General features: G+C 40.7%; 1 protein-coding gene across 2 annotated transcripts in view; it reads left to right on the top strand.

Moving 5' to 3' along the window:
• The window catches only part of pitpnbl (phosphatidylinositol transfer protein, beta, like), a 77,015-nt gene that overhangs the window by 11,243 nt on the left and 46,270 nt on the right, over positions 1 to 19,502 (top strand). For both annotated transcript variants that reach the window (XM_029726960.1, XM_029726961.1), the window contains 4 exons: positions 3,535 to 3,626; positions 7,488 to 7,495; positions 7,587 to 7,661; positions 7,944 to 8,027. In XM_029726960.1, the coding sequence (XP_029582820.1) occupies positions 3,535 to 3,626; positions 7,488 to 7,495; positions 7,587 to 7,661; positions 7,944 to 8,027 (259 nt within the window). The remainder of the gene's footprint in view (positions 1 to 3,534; positions 3,627 to 7,487; positions 7,496 to 7,586; positions 7,662 to 7,943; positions 8,028 to 19,502) is intronic.

The raw sequence follows: 19,502 nt of genomic DNA, 5'->3' as shown, positions 1-19,502 counted from the left end.
TACATGATGAGAGTATGGTTAAGGGATATATAATAAAGTGGTAACCACCATATCATGTTTCAAACAAACTCACAGACAGAGCCCCACCCATACTACTTATTGGAAATTACCAAGCTCTGTAATTTATTCAGCTTTTCTTCGCTGGTAGGCCAACACAACAAAGCACCACATGACTCTAAATTGACTTTGCTAATTCCATTAAAATATACTGTTCAAAAAAATAAAGGGAACACTTACAACACAATGTAACTCCAAGTCAATCACACTTCTGTGAAATCAAACTGTCCACTTAGGAAGCAACACTGACTGACAATATATACAATATATATCTCAGTTCCTATGCTTCCTGGCTGATGTTTTGGTCACTTTTGAATGCTGGCGGTGCTTTCACTCTAGTGGTAGCATGAGACGGAGTCTACAACCCACACAAGTGGCTCAGGTAGTGCAGCTCATCCAGGATGGCACATCAATGCGAGCTGTGGCAAGAAGGTTTGCTGTGTCTGTCAGCGTAGTGTCCAGAGCATGGAGGCGCTACCAGGAGACAAGCCAGTACATCAGGAGACGTGGAGGAGGCCGTAGGAGGGCAACAACCCAGCAGCAGGACCGCTACCTCCTCCTTTGTGCAAGGAGGAGCAGGAGGAGCACTGCCAGAGCCCTGCAAAATGACCTCCAGCAGGCCACAAATGTGCATGTGTCTGCTCAAACGGTCAGAAACAGACTCCATGAGGGTGGTATGAGGGCCCGACGTCCACAGGTGGGGGTTGTGCTTACAGCCCAACACCGTGCAGGACGTTTGGCATTTACCAGAGAACACCAAGATTGGCAAATTCTCCACTGGCGCCCTGTGCTCTTCACAGATGAAAGCAGGTTCACACTGAGCACATGTGACAGACGTGACAGAGTCTGGAGACGCCGTGGAGAACGTTCTGCTGCCTGCAACATCCTCCAGCATGACCGGTTTGGCGGTGGGTCAGTCATGGTGTGGGGTGGCATTTCTTTGGGGGGCCGCACAGCCCTCCATGTGCTCGCCAGAGGTAGCCTGACTGACATTAGGTACCGAGATGAGATCCTCAGACCCCTTGTGAGACCATATGCTGGTGCAGTTGGCCCTGGGTTCCTCCTAATGCAAGACAATGCTAGACCTAATGTGGCTGGAGTGTGTCAGCAGTTCCTGCAAGAGGAAGGCATTGATGCTATGGACTGGCCCGCCCGTTCCCCAGACCTGAATCCAATTGAGGACATCTGGGACATCATGTCTCGCTCCATCCACCAACGCCACGTTGCACCACAGGCTATCGAGGAGTTGGAGGATGCTTTAGTCCAGGTCTGGGAGGATATCCCTCAGGAGACCATCCGCCACTTCATCAGGAGCATGGCATGCCCAGGCGTTGTAGGGAGTTCATACAGGCACGTGGAGGCCACACACACTACTGAGCCTCATTTTGACTTGTTTTAAGGACATTACATCAAAGTTGGATCAGCATGTAGTGTGGTTTTCCATTTTAATTTTGAGTGTGACTCCAAATCCAGACCTCCATGGGTTGATAAATTGCCATTGATTATTTTTGCGTGATTTTGTTGTCAGCACATTCAACTATGTAAAGAAAAAAGTATTTAATAAGATTATTTCATTCATTCAGATCTAGGATGTTATTTTAGTGTTCCCTTTATTTTTTGGAGCAGTGTATATAGATCACAATTTCCACTGCATCATGCACGTTATATACAGGTAACTGCCAAAATAAAGGAAACGCCAACAGAAAGTGTCTTAATAGGGCATTTGGCCACCACGAGCCGCCAGAACAGCTTCATTGTCCCTTGCATAGATTCTACAGGTGTCTGGAACTCTATAGGAGGGATGCAACACCATTATTCCTGGATAAATTCTATCATTTGGTGTTTTGATGGTGGTAGAAAAACTCTATCGCAGGCTAAAAGTTAAATTGGGTTAGGATCTGGTGACTTAGACACACACACCCTTTAAACCCCCTATGCTCCTTTGAGACCCCTCTTTTAAAGTCACAGTGATCTCTTCTAGCCACGGTTGCCAAAAATAATGGGCAACTGGGCATTTTAATACATGACCCTAATCATAATGAGATGTTAATTGTTTAATTGACTCAGGAACCACACCTGTGTGGAAGCACCTGCTTTCAATATACTTTTGTATCCCTCATTTACTCAACTGCCAAAATAAACACTTATCTGTATATCACTTGGCTTAACATCATCCATGTGATTATTAGGCCTACCGTAATTTCCGGACTATAAACTGCAACTTTTTTCCCACGCTTTGAACCTCGCGGCTTAAACAATGACGCGGCTAATATATGGATTTTTCCCGCTTTCAATTTTTATTTTCTCCAAAAAAACACATTCTGTAACGTGCTCAGTTTTTTGGCGGCATGAAGCTTTCATTAGACCAATGAAATTGCCGAACGGGTTAAGGTCAAACAACTTTTTTGTTTCCTGTTTAGATTAAATCGAGCGCTCTCAAACTTTCCATCATTCTGATTACGGTAGTCATTTTGTCACCCTCATCATGGCAAAGACACGGAGAAATGCATATGATGCAGCTTTCAAGTTGAAGGCGATTGATCTGGTTGTTGGAAAAGGAAATAGAGCTGCTGCACGGGAGCTTGGTCTTAATGAGTCGTTGGAAACAGCAGCGTGAGGAATTGACTCCATGCAAAAAGACAACTAAAGCTTTCAGAGAGAAGAAAAGCAGATGGCCGGAACTAGAAAATGAGCTCGAAGGCTGGGTCAACACACAGAGAGCAGACGGCCGAGGTGTTGCGGCTTATAGACATGTGCGGCTTATTTATGTTCAAAATAATATATATCTTTTAAATTCAGTGGTTGCGGCTTATATTCAGGTGCGCTCAATAGTCCGGAAATTACGGTACTCTAATTCAATCCAACCATGTCAATTGCCGGGCATATTTTTTCTCATTTTATAAAAATAAATAAAAACCGGTCTCCACTAAGCGCCGGGTTAAAGTGTAATCATACATTTTGCCTGTCTGCCTGTCTGTCAAAATGCAAATCTGTAGCCAGAGAGAACTGATCACTTCCCCCCTTTTGTAACAGTTGCAGTGTATTGAACACAACCTATTATGAGTAGCTTTTTTTGTCAACTTGTAGACCTAGAAAACCATATCATAAAAGGGTGAGCTGGGCTTTCCATACCTCAAACGGTGATAAACACTGGTCCCCAATACATGCTTTGCAGTTCAAGTAAGTTTTTGGGTACAAGAGAACTTTGCATAAAAATGGTTTGATGGAAATCCCAATACAGAACAAACCATTGTCACTGGAAAATGGCTTCAGTCAGAGGGTAGCTAGCTAGTTGAGTATGTAGAACTTTCAATTACTTTTACTATTAGCGACCATATTTTTTTTAATTTACTGATTGTGTTGATTCCTTCCACCTGTGTTGAAAGTATAAGAACCCTACTTGGAGGACATTTAAACAATAACTCATAACTGTTTTTGTTGCATGAATGAATCCATTCTATCCTCTCACTGTTACAGCAAGGTACCCAGTTTCATCCAGATGTTTGCTCCAGAGGGAGCCCTTGTCTTCCACGAGAAAGCTTGGAATGCCTACCCCTATTGTCGCACCAGTGAGTGTTCAGGACTCTGTGTGTGTGTGTGTGTGTGTGTGTGTGTGTGTGTGTGTGTGTGTGTGTGGTTTGATTGAGTTTCCAGCTCAAGTTATCTCGTGAATAATATTCATAGCATCTGGTTTTCCCAGATTCTGTGGTCACAATTTCTTCTCGAAAAAAGCAGTCATCTATAGGTTTGGGCAACGTCAACCTTTGTCCTATCGTGATTATGTACGCATAAAACATTGTGATATGAGATGGTATCGTAACCCCAAAAATGTGTAAAAAACAAACTGCTTTAACAAAAGTTTTTCTATAGCTCAAAATCGAATGCACCAACTGGATGAATCATGACTAAGCATAATGTTTTTGAAAGCCTGGGCAGAGGCTAAGTGCAGGCAGATATTTTCTAGTATTCCTTTATGGTGGAGCTTCAGCGTGGAACAGGTGTGTATGTTGGAGTCCTGCACTGGTCAGTGTTTTGGAGTTGCGCCTGTTCCACGCCGGCCACATCAATTCCGAGCCCGATACCAGACATCGGGACAGATTTTTATTCGCAACCTGACCCATAGAATTATTCCGAGAGCTGATCCGTTACCCGTCATATAACATCAATTTGTTTAATTGTTTATATGACTCCATAGTAGTAGGCTTTATTATAATAATAATTATTACTACTATTCTTCTTTCTTGCTTGAATAAACTTGTCTGCCTGTCTATTCAACATTTGCATAAAAGGAAACCATGCCATGAATTAAGAACAAACTTTTCACAATGTGATGCATCACTCAAATCACTTTGAGAAAAATAGCCTTCTAATTAGCCTTCTTACCTAATGAAAGCCTATAATTGACATAACAAAACAATAGGCCTACCCTTACATTCAATATTGTTTAGATAATCAAATAGTTTAGGCTTAATTCAAACTTGAATAAATCTAATATAGTCTGCGGAAATAGGCTATATTTATTTAGTAGACTACTCAAACTTTTACCAGATGAACCGGTTTAAATCAAATCAAATTAAATGTATTTATATAGCCCTTCTTACATCAGCTGATATCTTCAAAGTCCTGTACAGAAACCCAGCCTAAAACCCCAAACAGCAAGCAATGCAGGTGTAGAAGCACGGTGTAGTTTACACTATATGCAGGTGTAGTTTACACTATATGGTCTAATGAACGAAAGCCTGAATGAATGTAATAATTCACTTATCAAGACAAATAGGCCTACCTGCTTGCACTTTGTGCAGGCTGTCTCCATCTACCGTGTTGTTGTTGTCCTTCCAAACTGGGGATTTCACTTTCACTCGCCACAATGTTGTAGCCTATATTCCCTTATAACCTTTTTATTTCTCTGGTTCGGCCTATGTTAGCAATTTTCATGTGAGCTAGGCTATTCAGGGAAAGTAAACTTGGCAATGTGTCGTATTCTCATGTGGGAAGAGACCATAAGCTCTCTGCGTGGCCAAAATAGAAAGTTTTAGCATCACATAAATAAGTGACAGTTCCCGGCTCCACACAAACTCAATGCGTGTGTGGCTAATAGCCTTATGTCTGCCTTGCCGCTCACAGAAAGGAAGTACATCAAGCTCCTAGGTTAAGGTTCATTATCTTGATTTAAAATGTTTTCGGCCCGCAATGTAATTGCGGGAATGTTTTCATTCCACTAACCAGTGGATTCTTTTTTTTGCTGATCACCCGCGGGGAACTGTGGGTATCCGACCCGATGCAGGACTAAAGTGTCTGTGTGGCACACACATGATGGAGCAGTGACAGTCTGATGAGGAACGGGCTGTAGTGAGTTAGCTTATACAGTGCCTTCAGAAAGTGTTCACATTCCTCAACTTTCTCCACATTTTGTTGTTATAGCCTGTATTTAAAATTGATTGTCACTGGCCTACACACAATACCCATAATGTATAAGTGGATTTTTTAAAACAAATTAATTAAATAAAAAGCTGAAATGTCATGTGTCAATAAGTATACAACACCTTTGTTATTCCAAGCCTAAATAAGTTCAGGAGTAAAATAGTGTTTAATAGTGTTTAATAGTGTTTAACATGATTTTTGAATTACTAACTACATACTGTTATCTAAACTCAGCAAAAAAAGAAACATCCTTTCACTGTCAACTGCGTTTATTTTCAGCAAACTTAACATGTGTAAATATTTGTATGAACATAAGATTCAACAACTGAGACATAAACTGAACAAGTTCCACAGACATGTGACTAACAAATGGAATAATGTATCCCTGAACAAAGGGGGGAGGGGTCAAAATCAGAAGTAACAGTCAGTATCTGGTGTGGCCACCAGCTGCATTAAGTACTACAGTGCATCTCCTCCTCATGGACTGCACCAGATTTGCCAGTTCTTGCTGTGAAATGTTACCCCACTCTTCCACCAAGGCACCTGCAAGTTCCCGGACATTTATGTCGGGGAATGGCCCTAGCCCTCACCCTCCAATCCAACAGGTCCCAGACGTGCTCAATGGGATTGAGATCCGGGCTCTTCGCTGGCCATGGCAGAACACTGACATACCTGTCTTGCAGGAAATCACGCACAGAACGAGCAGTATGGCTGGTGGCATTGTCATGCTGGAGGGTCATGTCAGGATGAGCCTGCAGGAAGGGTACCACATGAGGGAGGAGGATGTCTTCCCTGTAATGCACAGCGTTGAGATTGCCTGCAATGACCACAAGCTCAGTCCGATGATGCTGTAACACACTGCCCCAGAACATGACGGACCCTCCACCTACAAATCAATCCCGCTCCAGAGTTCAGGCCTCGGTGTAACGCTCATTCCTTCGGCGATAAAGGCGAATCTGACCATCCCCCCCGGTGAGACACAACCGCAACTCGTCAGTGAAGAGCACTTTTTGCCAGTCCTGTCTGGTCCAGCGACGGTGGGTTTGTGCGCATAGGCGACGTTGTTGCCGGTGATGTCTGGTGAGGACCTGCCTTACAGCAGGCCTAAAAGCCCTCAGTCCAGCCTCTCTCAGCCTATTGCGGACAGTCTGAGCATTGATGGAGAGATTGTGCGTTCCTGGTGTAACTCGGGCATTTGTTGTTGCCATCCTGTACCTGTCCCGCAGGTGTGATATTCGGATATACCGATCCTGTGCAGGTGTTGTTACACGTGGTCTGCCACTGCGAGGACGATCAGCTGTCCGTCCTGTCTCCCTGTAGCGCTGTCTTAGGCGTCTCACAGTACGGACATTGCAATTTATTGCCCTGGCTACATCTGCAGTCCTCATGCCTGTTTGCAGCATGCCTTAGGCATGTTCACGCAGATGAGCAGGGACCCTGGGCATCTTTCTTTTGATGTTTTTCAGAGTCTCTTTAGTGTCCTAGGTTTTCATAACTGTGACCTTAATTGCCTACCGTCTGTAAGCTGTTAGTGTCTTAACGACCGTTTGACAGGTGCATGTTCATTAATTGTTCATGGTTCATTGAACAAGCATGGGAAACAGTGTTTAAACCCTTTACTATGAAGATCTGTGAAGTTATTTGGATTTTTACGAATTCTTTGAAAGACAGGGTCCTGAAAAAGGGACGTTTCTTTTTTGCTGAGTTTAGATCCCGCTGTAAACCTCAATCCCAAATTAATGGGAGAGATGGGCACGATCCAATCTAACTTGATTTTTAGAAGCACGGCAATATAGTAAGAATATGTTCACCAACTTTGGTGTATCTAGCTTTAAAAATAACTTGTATTTGATTTATAGCTTGGATTTGTATGTGTGGCTAATTATACTGTGGTGGTAACATTTTAGTAGGAACATCCTTAATGTTCTATTATCACCTATCTTCTTATTTCTTTTCTCTTTTTCCCCTATCTACCTTGTTCATCTTGCTCTAAATCTGGGATCATGCAGTTGTGACCGTAAGTGTTTTTCATTTATAATACCTTATTTTTGTTTACAGTGTGCGTGTATACATTATGCAGACATTTTTACTTATTTTTCTTTTCGCAGAATGAATACATGAAGGATGACTTTTTCATTAAGATTGAGACCTGGCACAAACTAGACATGGGGACCACAGAAAATGTGAGAATTTCGCAACATATTTTTTTCCAGTAATTATTACACTAATGCGGACTTAACACAGTATTGGGATTGGGCAATAATAAAACTAAATATCATTCTGAAATTCAGAATCTTCTCGATTTGCAATGTCTTTACCAATATATTCTGCATGAATTTATGCAGAGATAATAAACTCTGTTGCATTTATCAAGGTATATGTAATGTCACTTTTTTTTCCTAATCTGTTATTACACCAGTGGAAACGTGTTAACAGTATAAGTCCCCCTCACTTTCTCTTTGAAGCCCCATGGTCTTTCCCCAGAGGAATGGGAGGAGGCTGAGGTTGTTCCAATTGACATCGCTGACCGATCACAAGTTGATGATGTGGTAAGTTCATTTTAGAGACCCCCTCTAGAGAAAATGAATTATTTCTGTTGAAAATTGATTTTTAAAACCATAAAATGTCCTGTTGCTGATTTGTAACTTCTAGAAATTAAATGCATTCCTTAATTGTTGAAAATGACATAATGAGGCTAGGACCACTGTCTTACCTAATCTCAACCCAAAAACATCAAATCTCTTGTTCTGTTTGTTTTTGATGTCATGATTTTGTAAATGAACAATGTATAGCTGCAAGGATCTTAAACCTGAGAGCTGCTGTCAAATGTATAAAATATTTATATTTAATATGTGGATCTTTTTTATGAAAACCCATCCACATTCAAAGCCCTTCTTCTTGTACCTGTAAGTCAATCAACAGTAAAGATGAGACAAATTTAAGTTTAGCTATCATTAAAAAAAATTATGTCATTTCATTTAGGCTAAAGTGAGATGAAGATAATCACCCAACAGTAAACAGTTGTTTTACATCCCTAGTTGATGGAAGTAGAAACTGAGTTTGGGCAGCACAATTAAACTGAAGAATGTCTCGTTTGAACACCAACAGAGGTGCAATATTCATGTGTCAGGGGCACTTTGTCTTACCATTCGAGTGCATAGTAGAAAACTTGGCTTTTTCAGGGTTATCACGACAACGGCCTTCTGCTCCTCTGAAATTCTTGTCCTGGAGCTTTGTTTCAGACCTTGCTGTTGAAAGTCAAGATCGTGTGTATATACACTACTGGTCAAAAGTTTTAGAACACTGACTCATTCAAAGGTTTTTCTTTATTTTTTATATGTTTTACATTGTAGAATAATCGTAAGGACATCAAAACTATGGAATCATGTAGTAAGCAAAACGGTGTTAAACAAATCAAAATATATTTGAGATTCTTCAAATAGCCAACCTTTGCCTTGATGACAGCTTTGCACACTCTTGGCATTCTCTCAACCAGTTTCACCTGGAATGCTTTTCCAGGAGTTCCCACATGCTGACCACTTGTTGGCTGCTTTTCCTTCACTCTGCGGTCCGACTAATCCCAAACCATCTCAATTTGGTTGAGGTCGGCGGATTGTGGAGACCAGGCCATCTGATGCAGCACTCCATCACTCTCCTTCTTGGTAAAATAGCCCTTACACAGCCTGGAGGTGTGTTGGGTCATTGTCCTGTTGAAAAACAAATGATAGTCCCACTAAGTGCAAGCAGAGATGTGATGATGTATCGCTGCAGAATGCTTTGGTAGCCATGCTGGTTAAGTGTGCCTTGAATTCTAAATAAATCACAGTCTCACCAGCAAAGCACCCCCACACCAAAACACTCCTCTATGCTTTACGTGGGGAAATACACATGCGGAGATCATCCGTTCACCCATACCGTATCTCACGAAGACACGGCGGTTGGAACCAAAAATCTCAAATTTGGACTCCAGACCAAAGGACAAATTTTCCATCGGTCTAATGTCCATTGCTCGTGTTTCTTGGCCCAAGCAAGTTTTCTTCTTAATGGTGTCCTTTTAGTAGTGGTTTCTTTGCAGGAATTCGACCATGAAGGCCTGATTCACACAGTCTCCTCTGAACAGTTGATGTGTCTGTTACTTGAACTCTGTGAAGCATTTATTTGGGCTGCAATTTCTGAGGATGGTAACTAATGAACGTATCCTCTGCAGCTGTGGTAACTCTGGGTCTTCCATTCTTGTGGCGGGCCTCATGAGAGCCAGTTTCATCATAGCGCTTGATGGTTTTTGCGACTGCACTTTGAGAAACTTTCAAAATTCTTGAAATGTTCCGACCATGTCTTAAAGTAATGGACTGTCATTTCTCTTTGCTTATTTGAGCTGTTCTTGCCATAATATGGACTTGGTCTTTTACCAAATAGGGCTTGGTCTTTTACCAAAAGAGGCTATCTTCTGTATACCCCCTACCTTGTCACAACACAGCTGATTGGCTCAAACGCATTAAGAAGGTAAGAAATTCCACAAATTAACAGGCACAACTTTTAATTGAAATGCATTCCAGGTGACTATCTCATGAAGCTGGTTGAGAGAATGCCAAGAGTGTGCAAAGTTGTCATCATGGCAAAGGGTGGCTACTTTGAAGAATCTCAAATATATCTTGATTTGTTTTAACACTTTTTTTGGTTACTACATGATTCCATATGTGTTATTTCATAGTTTTGCTGTCTTCACCATTATTCAACAATGTAGAAAAAAATGTAAAAACTTGAATGAGTAGGTCTTCTAAAACTTTTGACCGGTAGTGTACACTCAGGTTTAAAATTATTGGCTCCTTTGATAAAGGTGTGCAAAAACGACTATCAAATAAATAATAATTATTTTGTACCTAATTCTGTTGCTCAGATAAAGAGATTTTGTTTAACAAGTAATATATTTTTTTCCCAAAAAATAAGAGTTGAAATTATTGGCACCCCGGTTTTTAAGTACCTTTCATTACCTAACCTTGCGAGGATAACAGCACTGATCCTTAAAAAAAGAAAAGAAATGTGAGTGATCTTAGACCATCCATACAATATCTTTCCAGATCCTTGATATACTTCGTCTGCGCTTATGGATTGTCCTCTTCAATGCAAACCACAAGTTTTCAATGGGGTTCAGGGCCAGCGCCATAACTAATCATTTGGATGGGCCTTTGATTTACATAGGGGGGTACATTTTCTTCAATGGACCTCATTTTTTAAATGCTTTTTATAGTAGATATGGAATAAAAAAATGTACTGTAAAAATGTATTACCTTTTTTAATGTTGCATGAACTCAGCCAGTCATGATGTTTTCACCTGATTGTCAAACAAATCACTTAAAAAATTAGGTTACATTTGTTTTTCTATTTATTAGGAATTCCCGTTAGCTTGCTGCAATGGCAGCAGCTACTCTTCCTGGGGTCCAAACACATTAAGGCACTTACATTACACATAAAGCAAAAACTAGAACAGTACATCATATAGCATTATTACTCCACAACATTTACATAAGCAAACCGCTCGCCCACACAACGCCATACACGTGGTCTGCGGTTGTGCGGCCGGTTGGACGTATTGCCAAGTTCTCTAAAACAACGGAGTTGGCTTATGGTAGAGAAATTAACATTCAATTCTCTGGCAACAGCTGAGGTGGACATCCTGCAGTCAGCACTACAATGTGTGGTGTAACCAAAGTACACATTTTAGAAGGGCCTTTTATTGTCCCCAGCACAAGGTGCACCTGTGTAATGATCATGCTGTTTAATCAGCTTCTTGATATGCCACACCTGTCAAGTGGATGGATTATTTTGGCAAAGGAGAAATGCTCACTAACAGGAATGTAAACAAATTTGTGCACCAAACAGCGGGGATTGTGATGAGCTAATGGGGATCCCTAATAAATCCAAATACAAAATTCGGGGTAACTGGTACCACAAAACTGGCTCATCTTTTAGCCAGGTACATTTCTATGGCAACGAATGCTTCAGAACTAACCTGCTCCGGGGCAGGTTAATTCCATTAATCCTGAATGAAGTGTATGAACTGCGACACTGATCAGAATCCCTCACTCTCATAAACATTGCGTCATCATCCCCTTAATTTGAAGAAGATGACTGAATTTATTTATTTTGGGATTTTTTTGTTTTTTGTGTACATTCTTTTTTTAATATCAAATTACATAGTAATGACAGGATACATTTGAAAGTTCACGCACAGTAAAACTTCTGACATTCTAAAATGATTTTATCTATAGGAGTGGGAGGAAAAAAGTGCCATGTGCATTGATAAGCCAATAACGATAAGTAATAAAAGAAAGATGACACTTCTAATAGCCTTTTTCACATCATAGCCTGCTGAATTTGCTAGATACAATTATTTTTTTTGCCGAAATCAACATCAAAGAGAAGTTGTCACTCGCTCAAACCTGGATTGATGTTTCAGCATTGCCTCAATGAAGTGTTTTTGACTAGCCACTTGCTAACTGCACGCGCAGTTACAAGCCACAGGCGGACGTGCAATATCAAATGTTATTTGTCACATGCGCCGAATACAACAGGTGTAGGTAGACCTTACAGTGAAATGCCTACTTACAAGCCCTTAACACTTATTTTTCTTAACTACATTGTTGGTTATGTAAAAAATAAAACAAATAATTCAAGCGCAGCTGTAACATAACAATAGTAAGGCTATATACAGGGGTACTGGTACAATGTGTGGGGACTCTGGTTAGTTGAGATAATTGAGGCAATATGTACATGTTGGTAGAGTTAAAGTGACTATGCATAAATGATAAACAGAGTAGCAACAGTGTAAAAGAGGGGGGGGGCAATGCAAATAGTCTGCGTAGCCATTTGATTAGCTGTTCAGGAGTCTTATGGCTTGGGGGTAGAAGCTGTTAAGAAGCATTTTGGACCTAGACTTGGTGAGCGGTACAGCTTGGTAGCAGAGAGACCAGTCTATGGTGGCTGGAGTCTTTGACCATTTTTAGGGCCTTCCTCTGACAGCACCTGGTATAGAGGTCCTGGATGGCTGGAAGCTTGGCTCCAGTGATGCTCACCATGCAGTTGTAGAACTTTTTGAGGATCTGAGGACCCATGTCAAATCTTTTCAGTCTCCTGAGGGGAATAGGCTTTGTCGTGCCCTCTTCACAACTGTCTTGGTGTGCTTGGACCATGATAGTTTGTTGGTGATGTGGACACCAAGGAACTTGAAGCTCTCAACCTGCTCCACTACTGCCCTGTCGATGAGAACGGGGGCGTGCTCTTTCCTCCTTTTCCTGTAGTCGACAATCATATCTTTTGTCTTGATCACGTTGAGGGGGAGGTTGTTGTCCTGGCACCACACGGCCAGGTCTCTGACCTCCTCCCTGTAGGCTGTCTCATCGTTGTCAGTGATCAGGCCTACTGCTGTTGTGTCATCGGCAAACTTAATGATGGTGTTGGAGTCGTGAGTGAACAGGGAGTACAGGAGGGGACCGAGCATGCACCCCTCAGGGGCCCCCGTGTAGCGCATCAGTGTAGCCAGTGTAGCAGATGTGTTGTTGCCTACCCTTACCACCCATGCACGGGGGCCCCTCAGGGATGCATGCTGAGTCACCTCCTATACTCCATGTTCACTCAAGACATACCACAAGGTCTTTTCACAGTCCTCAAGTCTAGAACTGACTATGGAAGGCACACAGTACTTAATAGAGCCATGACTGCATGGAACTGTATTCCAAATCAAGTAACTCATGCAAGCAGTAAAATTAGATTTAAAAAACACCTTATGGAACAGCAGGGTCTGTGAAGCAACACAAACATAGGTGCATACACACTAGAGGTCGACCAATTTATGCTTTTTCAATGCCGATACCGATTATTGGAGGACCAAAAAAGGCCGATGCCGAATAATCGGCCGGTTTAAAAAATATTGTTTTATTTGTAATAATGACAATTACAACAATACTGAATGAACACTTATTTTAACTTAATATAATACATCAAGAAAATCAAATTAGCCTCAAATAAATAATGAAACATGTTCAATTTGGTTTAAATAATGCAAAAACAAGGTGTTGGAGAAGAAAGTAAAAGTGCAATATGTGCCATGTAAAAAAGCTAACGTTTAACCTCTCTAGGGTATGTGGGACGAAATCGTCCCACCTAGTCAACAGCCAGTGGAATCGAGTGGCGCGATATTCAAATACCTTAGAAATGCTATTACTTCAATTTCTCAAACATATGACTATTTTACACCATTTTAAAGACAAGACTCTCGTTAATCTAACCACATTGTCCGATTTCAAAAAGGCTTTACAACGAAAGCAAAACATTAGATTATGTCAGGAGAGTACCCAGCCATAAATAATCACACACCCATTTTTCAAGCTAGCATATAATGTCACAAAAACCAAAACCACAGCTAAATGCAGCACTAACCTTTGATGATCTTCATCAGATGACACTCCTAGGACATTATGTTATACAATACATGCATGTTTTGTTCAATCAAGTTCATATTTATATAAAAAAACAGCTTTTTACATTAGCATGTGACGTTCAGAACTAGCAAACATACCGAAAACCTCCGGTGAATTTACTAAATTACTCACGATAAACATTCATAAAAAACATAACAATTATTTTAAGAATTATAGATACAGAACTCCTTTATGCAATCGCTATGTCCGATTTTAAAATAGCTTTTCGGCAAAAGCACATTTTGCAATATTCTGAGTAGATAGCTCGCCATCACGGGCTAGCTAATTTGACACCCACCAAGTTTGGCGTTCACTAAACTCAGAATTACTATAAGAAAAATTGGATTACCTTTGCTGTTCTTCGTCAGAATGCACTCCCAGGACTTCTACTTCATCCACAAATGTTGTTTTGGTTCAAAATAATCCATAGTTATGTTCAAATATCCTCTGTTTTGTTCTTGCGTTCAAGACACTATCCGAACGGTGACGCGCGGACGCGTATCGTGACAAAAAAATTCAAAATATTCCATTACTGTACTTCGAAGCATGTCAAACGCTGTTTAAAATCAATTTTTATGCGATTTTTCTCGTAAAATAGCGATAATATTCCGACCGGGAGACGTCTTTTTCGTTCAAAGACTGAAAATGTAAAATGGCCTCTTCACATGCACGCGCGCACCCGTCTCATTGTTCTCAGATCGACCACTATCCAAATGCGCTACTGTTTTTCAGCCAGGGGCTGCAAAGTCATCATTCAACGTTCTGGCGCCTTCTGAGAGCCTATGGGAGCCTTAGAAAGTGTCACGTTACAGCAGAGATCCTCTGTTTTCGTTAAAGATAGTATTGAAGGCCAAGAAATGGTCAGAGAGGGCACTTCCTGTACAGAATCTTCTCAGGTTTTGGCCTGCCATATGAGTTCTGTTATACTCACTCACAGACACCATTCAAACAGTTTTAGTAACTTTAGGGTGTTTTCTATCCAAATCAAACAATTATATGCATATTCTAGTTTCTGGGCAGTAGTAATAACCAGATTAAATCGGGTACGTTTTTTATCCGGTTGTGAAAATACTGCCCCCTACCCTAGAGAGGTTAAGTTCCTTTCTCAGAACATGAGAACATATGAAAGCTGGTGGTTCCTTTTAACATGAGTCTTCAATATTCCCAGGTAAGATGTTTTAGGTTGTAGTTATTATAGGAATTATAGGACTATTTCTCTCTATATGATTTGTATTTCATATACCTTTGACTATTGGATGTTCTTGTAGGCACTTTAGTATTGCCAGTGTAACAGTATAGCTTCCGTCCCTCTCCTCGCTCCTACCTGGGCTCGAACCAGGAACACATCGACAGCAGCCACCCTCGAAGCAGCGTTACCCATGTAGAGGAAGGGAAAAAACTACTCTAAATCTCAGAGCGAGTGACGTTTGAAACGCTATTAGCGCGCACCCGGCTAACTAGCGAGCCATTTCACATGGGTTACACCAGCCTAATCTTGGGAGTTGATAGGCTTGAAGTCATAAACAGCGCAATGCATTGTGAAGGGCTACTGGCAAAACGCACGAAAGTGCTGTTTTGAATGAATGCTTACGAGCCTGCTGCTGCCTACCATCGCTCAGACTGCTCTATCAAATCATAGACTTAATTATAACATAATAACACACAGAAACACGAGCCGTAGGTCATTAATATGGTCGAATCCGGAAACTATCATCTCGAAAACAAAACGTTATTCCTGTTACATTGCACAACCTTCAGTGTTATGTCATAATTACGTAAAATTCTGACAAATTACCCAAAGTGTTAAATATACCCTGACTGCGTGCAATGAACGCAAAATGACACAATTTCACCTGGTTAATATTGCCTGCTAACCTGGATTTCATTTAGCTAAATATGCAGGTTTAAAAGTATATACTTCTGTGTATTGATTTTAAGAAAGGCATTGATGTTTATGGTTAGGTACAGTTATGCAACGATTGTGCTTTTTTCGCAAATGCACTTTTGTTAAATCATCCCCGTTTGGCGAAGTAGGCTGTCTTTGTTAGGAAGAAATAGTCTTCACAGTTCGCAACAAGCCAGGCGGCCCAAACTGCTGCATATACCCTGACTCTGTTTGCAAGAGAAGTGACACATTTTCCCTAGTTAAAAGAAATTCATGTTAGCAGGCAATATTAACTAAATATGCAGGTTTAAAAATATATACTTGTGTATTGATTATAAGAAAGGCATTGATGTTTATGGTTGGAGCAACGTGTACCGAAGCGATTATATGCAACGCAGGACAGGCTAGATAAACTAGTAATATCATCAACCATGTGTAGTTAGCTAGTGATTATGATTGATTGATTGTTTTTTATAAGATAAGTTTAATGCTAGCTATAGCAACTTACCTTAGCTTCTTACTGCATTCGCGTAACCTCGTGGAGTGCAACGTAAAGCAGGTGGTTAGACCGTTGGACTAGTTAACCGTAAGGTTGCAAGATTGAATCCCTGAGCTGACAAGGTAAAAATCTGTCGTTCTGCCCCTGAACAAGGCAGTTAACCCACCGTTCCTAGGCCGTCATTGAAAATGAGAATGTGTTCTTAACTGACTTGCCTAGTTAAATAAAGGTCTAAAAAAATAAATCGGCCAAATCGGCGTCCAAAAATACCGATTTCCGATTGTTATGAAAACTTGAAATCGGCCCTAATTAATCGGCCATTCCGATTAATCGGTCGACCTCTAATACACACACACACACAAAAGCATATACACACACACAAACATTTTTTGTACTGGGTATATACAGTTGAAGTTTACATACACTTAGGTTGGAGTCATTAAAACTCATTTTGCAACCACTCCACAAATTTCTTGTTAACAAACTATAGTTTTGTCAAGTCGGTAAGGACATCTACTTTGTGCATGACACAAGTCATTTTTCCAACAATTGTTTACAGACAGATTATTTCACTTATAATTCATTGTATCACAATTCCAGTGGGTCAGAAGTTTACATATACACTAAGTTGACTGTGCCTTTAAACAGCTTGGAAAATTCCAGAAAATGATGTCATGGCTTTAGAAGCTTCTGATAGGCTAATTGACATCATCTGAGTCAATTGGAGGTGTACCTGTGGATGTAATTCAAGGCCTACCTTCAAACTCAGTGCCTCTTTGCTTAACCTGTTAGGGCTAGGGGGCAGTATTTACACGGCCGGATAAAAAACGTACCAGATTTAATCTGGTTACTACTCCTGCCCAGTAACTAGAATATGCATATGTAATGCTGTAAAATAGTCATATGTTTGAGAAATTGAAGTAATAGCATTTCTAAGGTATTTGAATATCGCGCCACAGGATTCAACTGGCTGTTACGTAGGTGGGACGATTTGGTGCCACCTGCCCTAGAGGGGTTAACCTCTTACATCTACACGTTCCGCTAGCGGAACGTCTGCTCCAATATCCAATGATGGGTTGGGCGCGAAATACAAACTCCTCTAAAATCCGAAAACTTCCATTTTTCAAACATATGACTATTTTACAGCTATTTAACCTCTCTCGGGTATGTGGGACGATTTCGTCCCACCTACGTAACAGCTACTGAAATTCCAGTGGCGCGATTTTTGAATCGTTAGAAATACTATTACTTCAATTTCTCAAACATATGACTATTTTACAGCTATTTAAAGACAAGAATCTCGTTAATCTAACCCCACTGTCCGATTTCAAAAAGGCTTTACAACGAAAGCAAAACATTAGATTATGTCAGCAGAGTGCCCAGCCAGAAAAAATCAGACAGCCATTTTTCAAGCTAGCATATAATGTCACACAAACCCAAACCACAGCTAAATGCAGCACTAACCTTTGATGATCTTCATCAGATGACACACCTAGGACATTGTGTTATACAATACATGCATGTCTGTTTAATCAAGTTCATATTTATATCAAAAAACAGCTTTTTGCATTAGCATGTGACGTTCAGAAAACGCATAACCCCCGGCAAACTTCCGTTGAATTTACTAACAGTTTGCTAAATTACTCACGATAAACGTTCACAAAAAGCATAACAATTATTTTAAGAATTATAGATACATTACTCCTCTATGCACTCGATATGTCCGATTTTAAAATAGCTTTTCGGATGAAGCACATTTTGCAATAATCTAAGTACATAGCCCGGCATTACAGGGCTAGCTATTTAGATACCCACCCAGGTCAGCCTCCACCAAAATCACATTTCCTATAAGAAAAATGTTCTTACCTTGCTTGTTCTTCATCAGAATACACTGCCAGGACTTCTACTTCAATAACAAATGTTGGTTTGGTCCCAAATAATCCATCGTTATATCCAAACAGCGACGTTTTGTTCGTGAGTTCTAGAATGCTTCTTCACGGTCCCGCGCATGGCGCATTGGCGTGTCAAAAATGTCTAAATATTCCATTACCGTACTTCGAAGCATGTCAACCGCTGTTTAAAACCAATTTTTATGCCATTTATGTCGTAGAGAAGTGATAATATTCCGACCGGGAGTATGCATTGAGCCTAAACAGCCGAATAAAATTTCTCCTCAGAATCGACTCATGCACGCGCATCATTCAAAGGTCCTCGGAGCAGCCACTTACAAAAGGCGATAATCTGTTTCAACCTGAGGCTCCCTCGTAAACCTTCAGGTTTTTCGCGGGCTCTGAGAGCCTATTGGAGCCCTGGGAATTGTCACGTTACAGCTAAGATCCTTACTTTTCAATAAAAAGATGCAAGACGCACGACTCCTTGTCAGACAGGGTACTTCCTGCTTGAAACCTTGTCAGGTTTTTGCCTGCCATAGGAGTTCTGTTATACTCACAGACACCATTCAAACAGTTTTAGAAAATTCAGAGTGTTTTCTATCCAAACCTGAACAATAATATGCATATTCTAGCTTCTGAGTTGGTGTAGGAGGCAGTTAAAAATGGGAACATATTTTTTCCAAAATTCTCAATACTGCCCCCTAGCCCAGACAGGTTAAAGACAAGTCTCTCCTTTATCTAACCACACTGTCCGATTTCAAAAAGGCTTTACAGCGAAAGCAAAACATTAGATTATGACAGCAGAGTACCCAGCCAGAAATAATCAGACACCCATTTTTCAAGCTAGCATATCATGTCACATAAACCCAAACCATAGCTAAATGCAGCACTAACCTTTTATGATCTTCATCAGATGACACACCTAGGACATTATGTTATACAATACATGCATGTCTGTTCAATCAAGTTCATATTTATATCAAAAACCAGCTTTTTACATTAGCATGTGACGTTCAGAACTAGCATTCCCACCGAACACTTCCGGTGATTTTACTAAATTACTCACGATAAACGTTCACAAAAAGCATAACAATTATTTTAAGAATTATAGATACAGAACTCCTCTATGCACTCGATATGTCCGATTTTTAAAATAGCTTTTCGGATGAAGCACATTTTGCAATAATCTAAGTACATAGCCCGGCATCACAGGGCTAGCTATTTAGACACCCAAACAGTTTAGCCTTCACCAAAATCACATTTCCTATAAG

The sequence above is a fragment of the Salmo trutta genome, chromosome 32 (genome assembly GCF_901001165.1).
Source record: "Salmo trutta chromosome 32, fSalTru1.1, whole genome shotgun sequence".
NCBI lineage: Eukaryota > Metazoa > Chordata > Actinopteri > Salmoniformes > Salmonidae > Salmo > Salmo trutta.
This window is presented reverse-complemented; position numbering and strand designations above follow the sequence as displayed.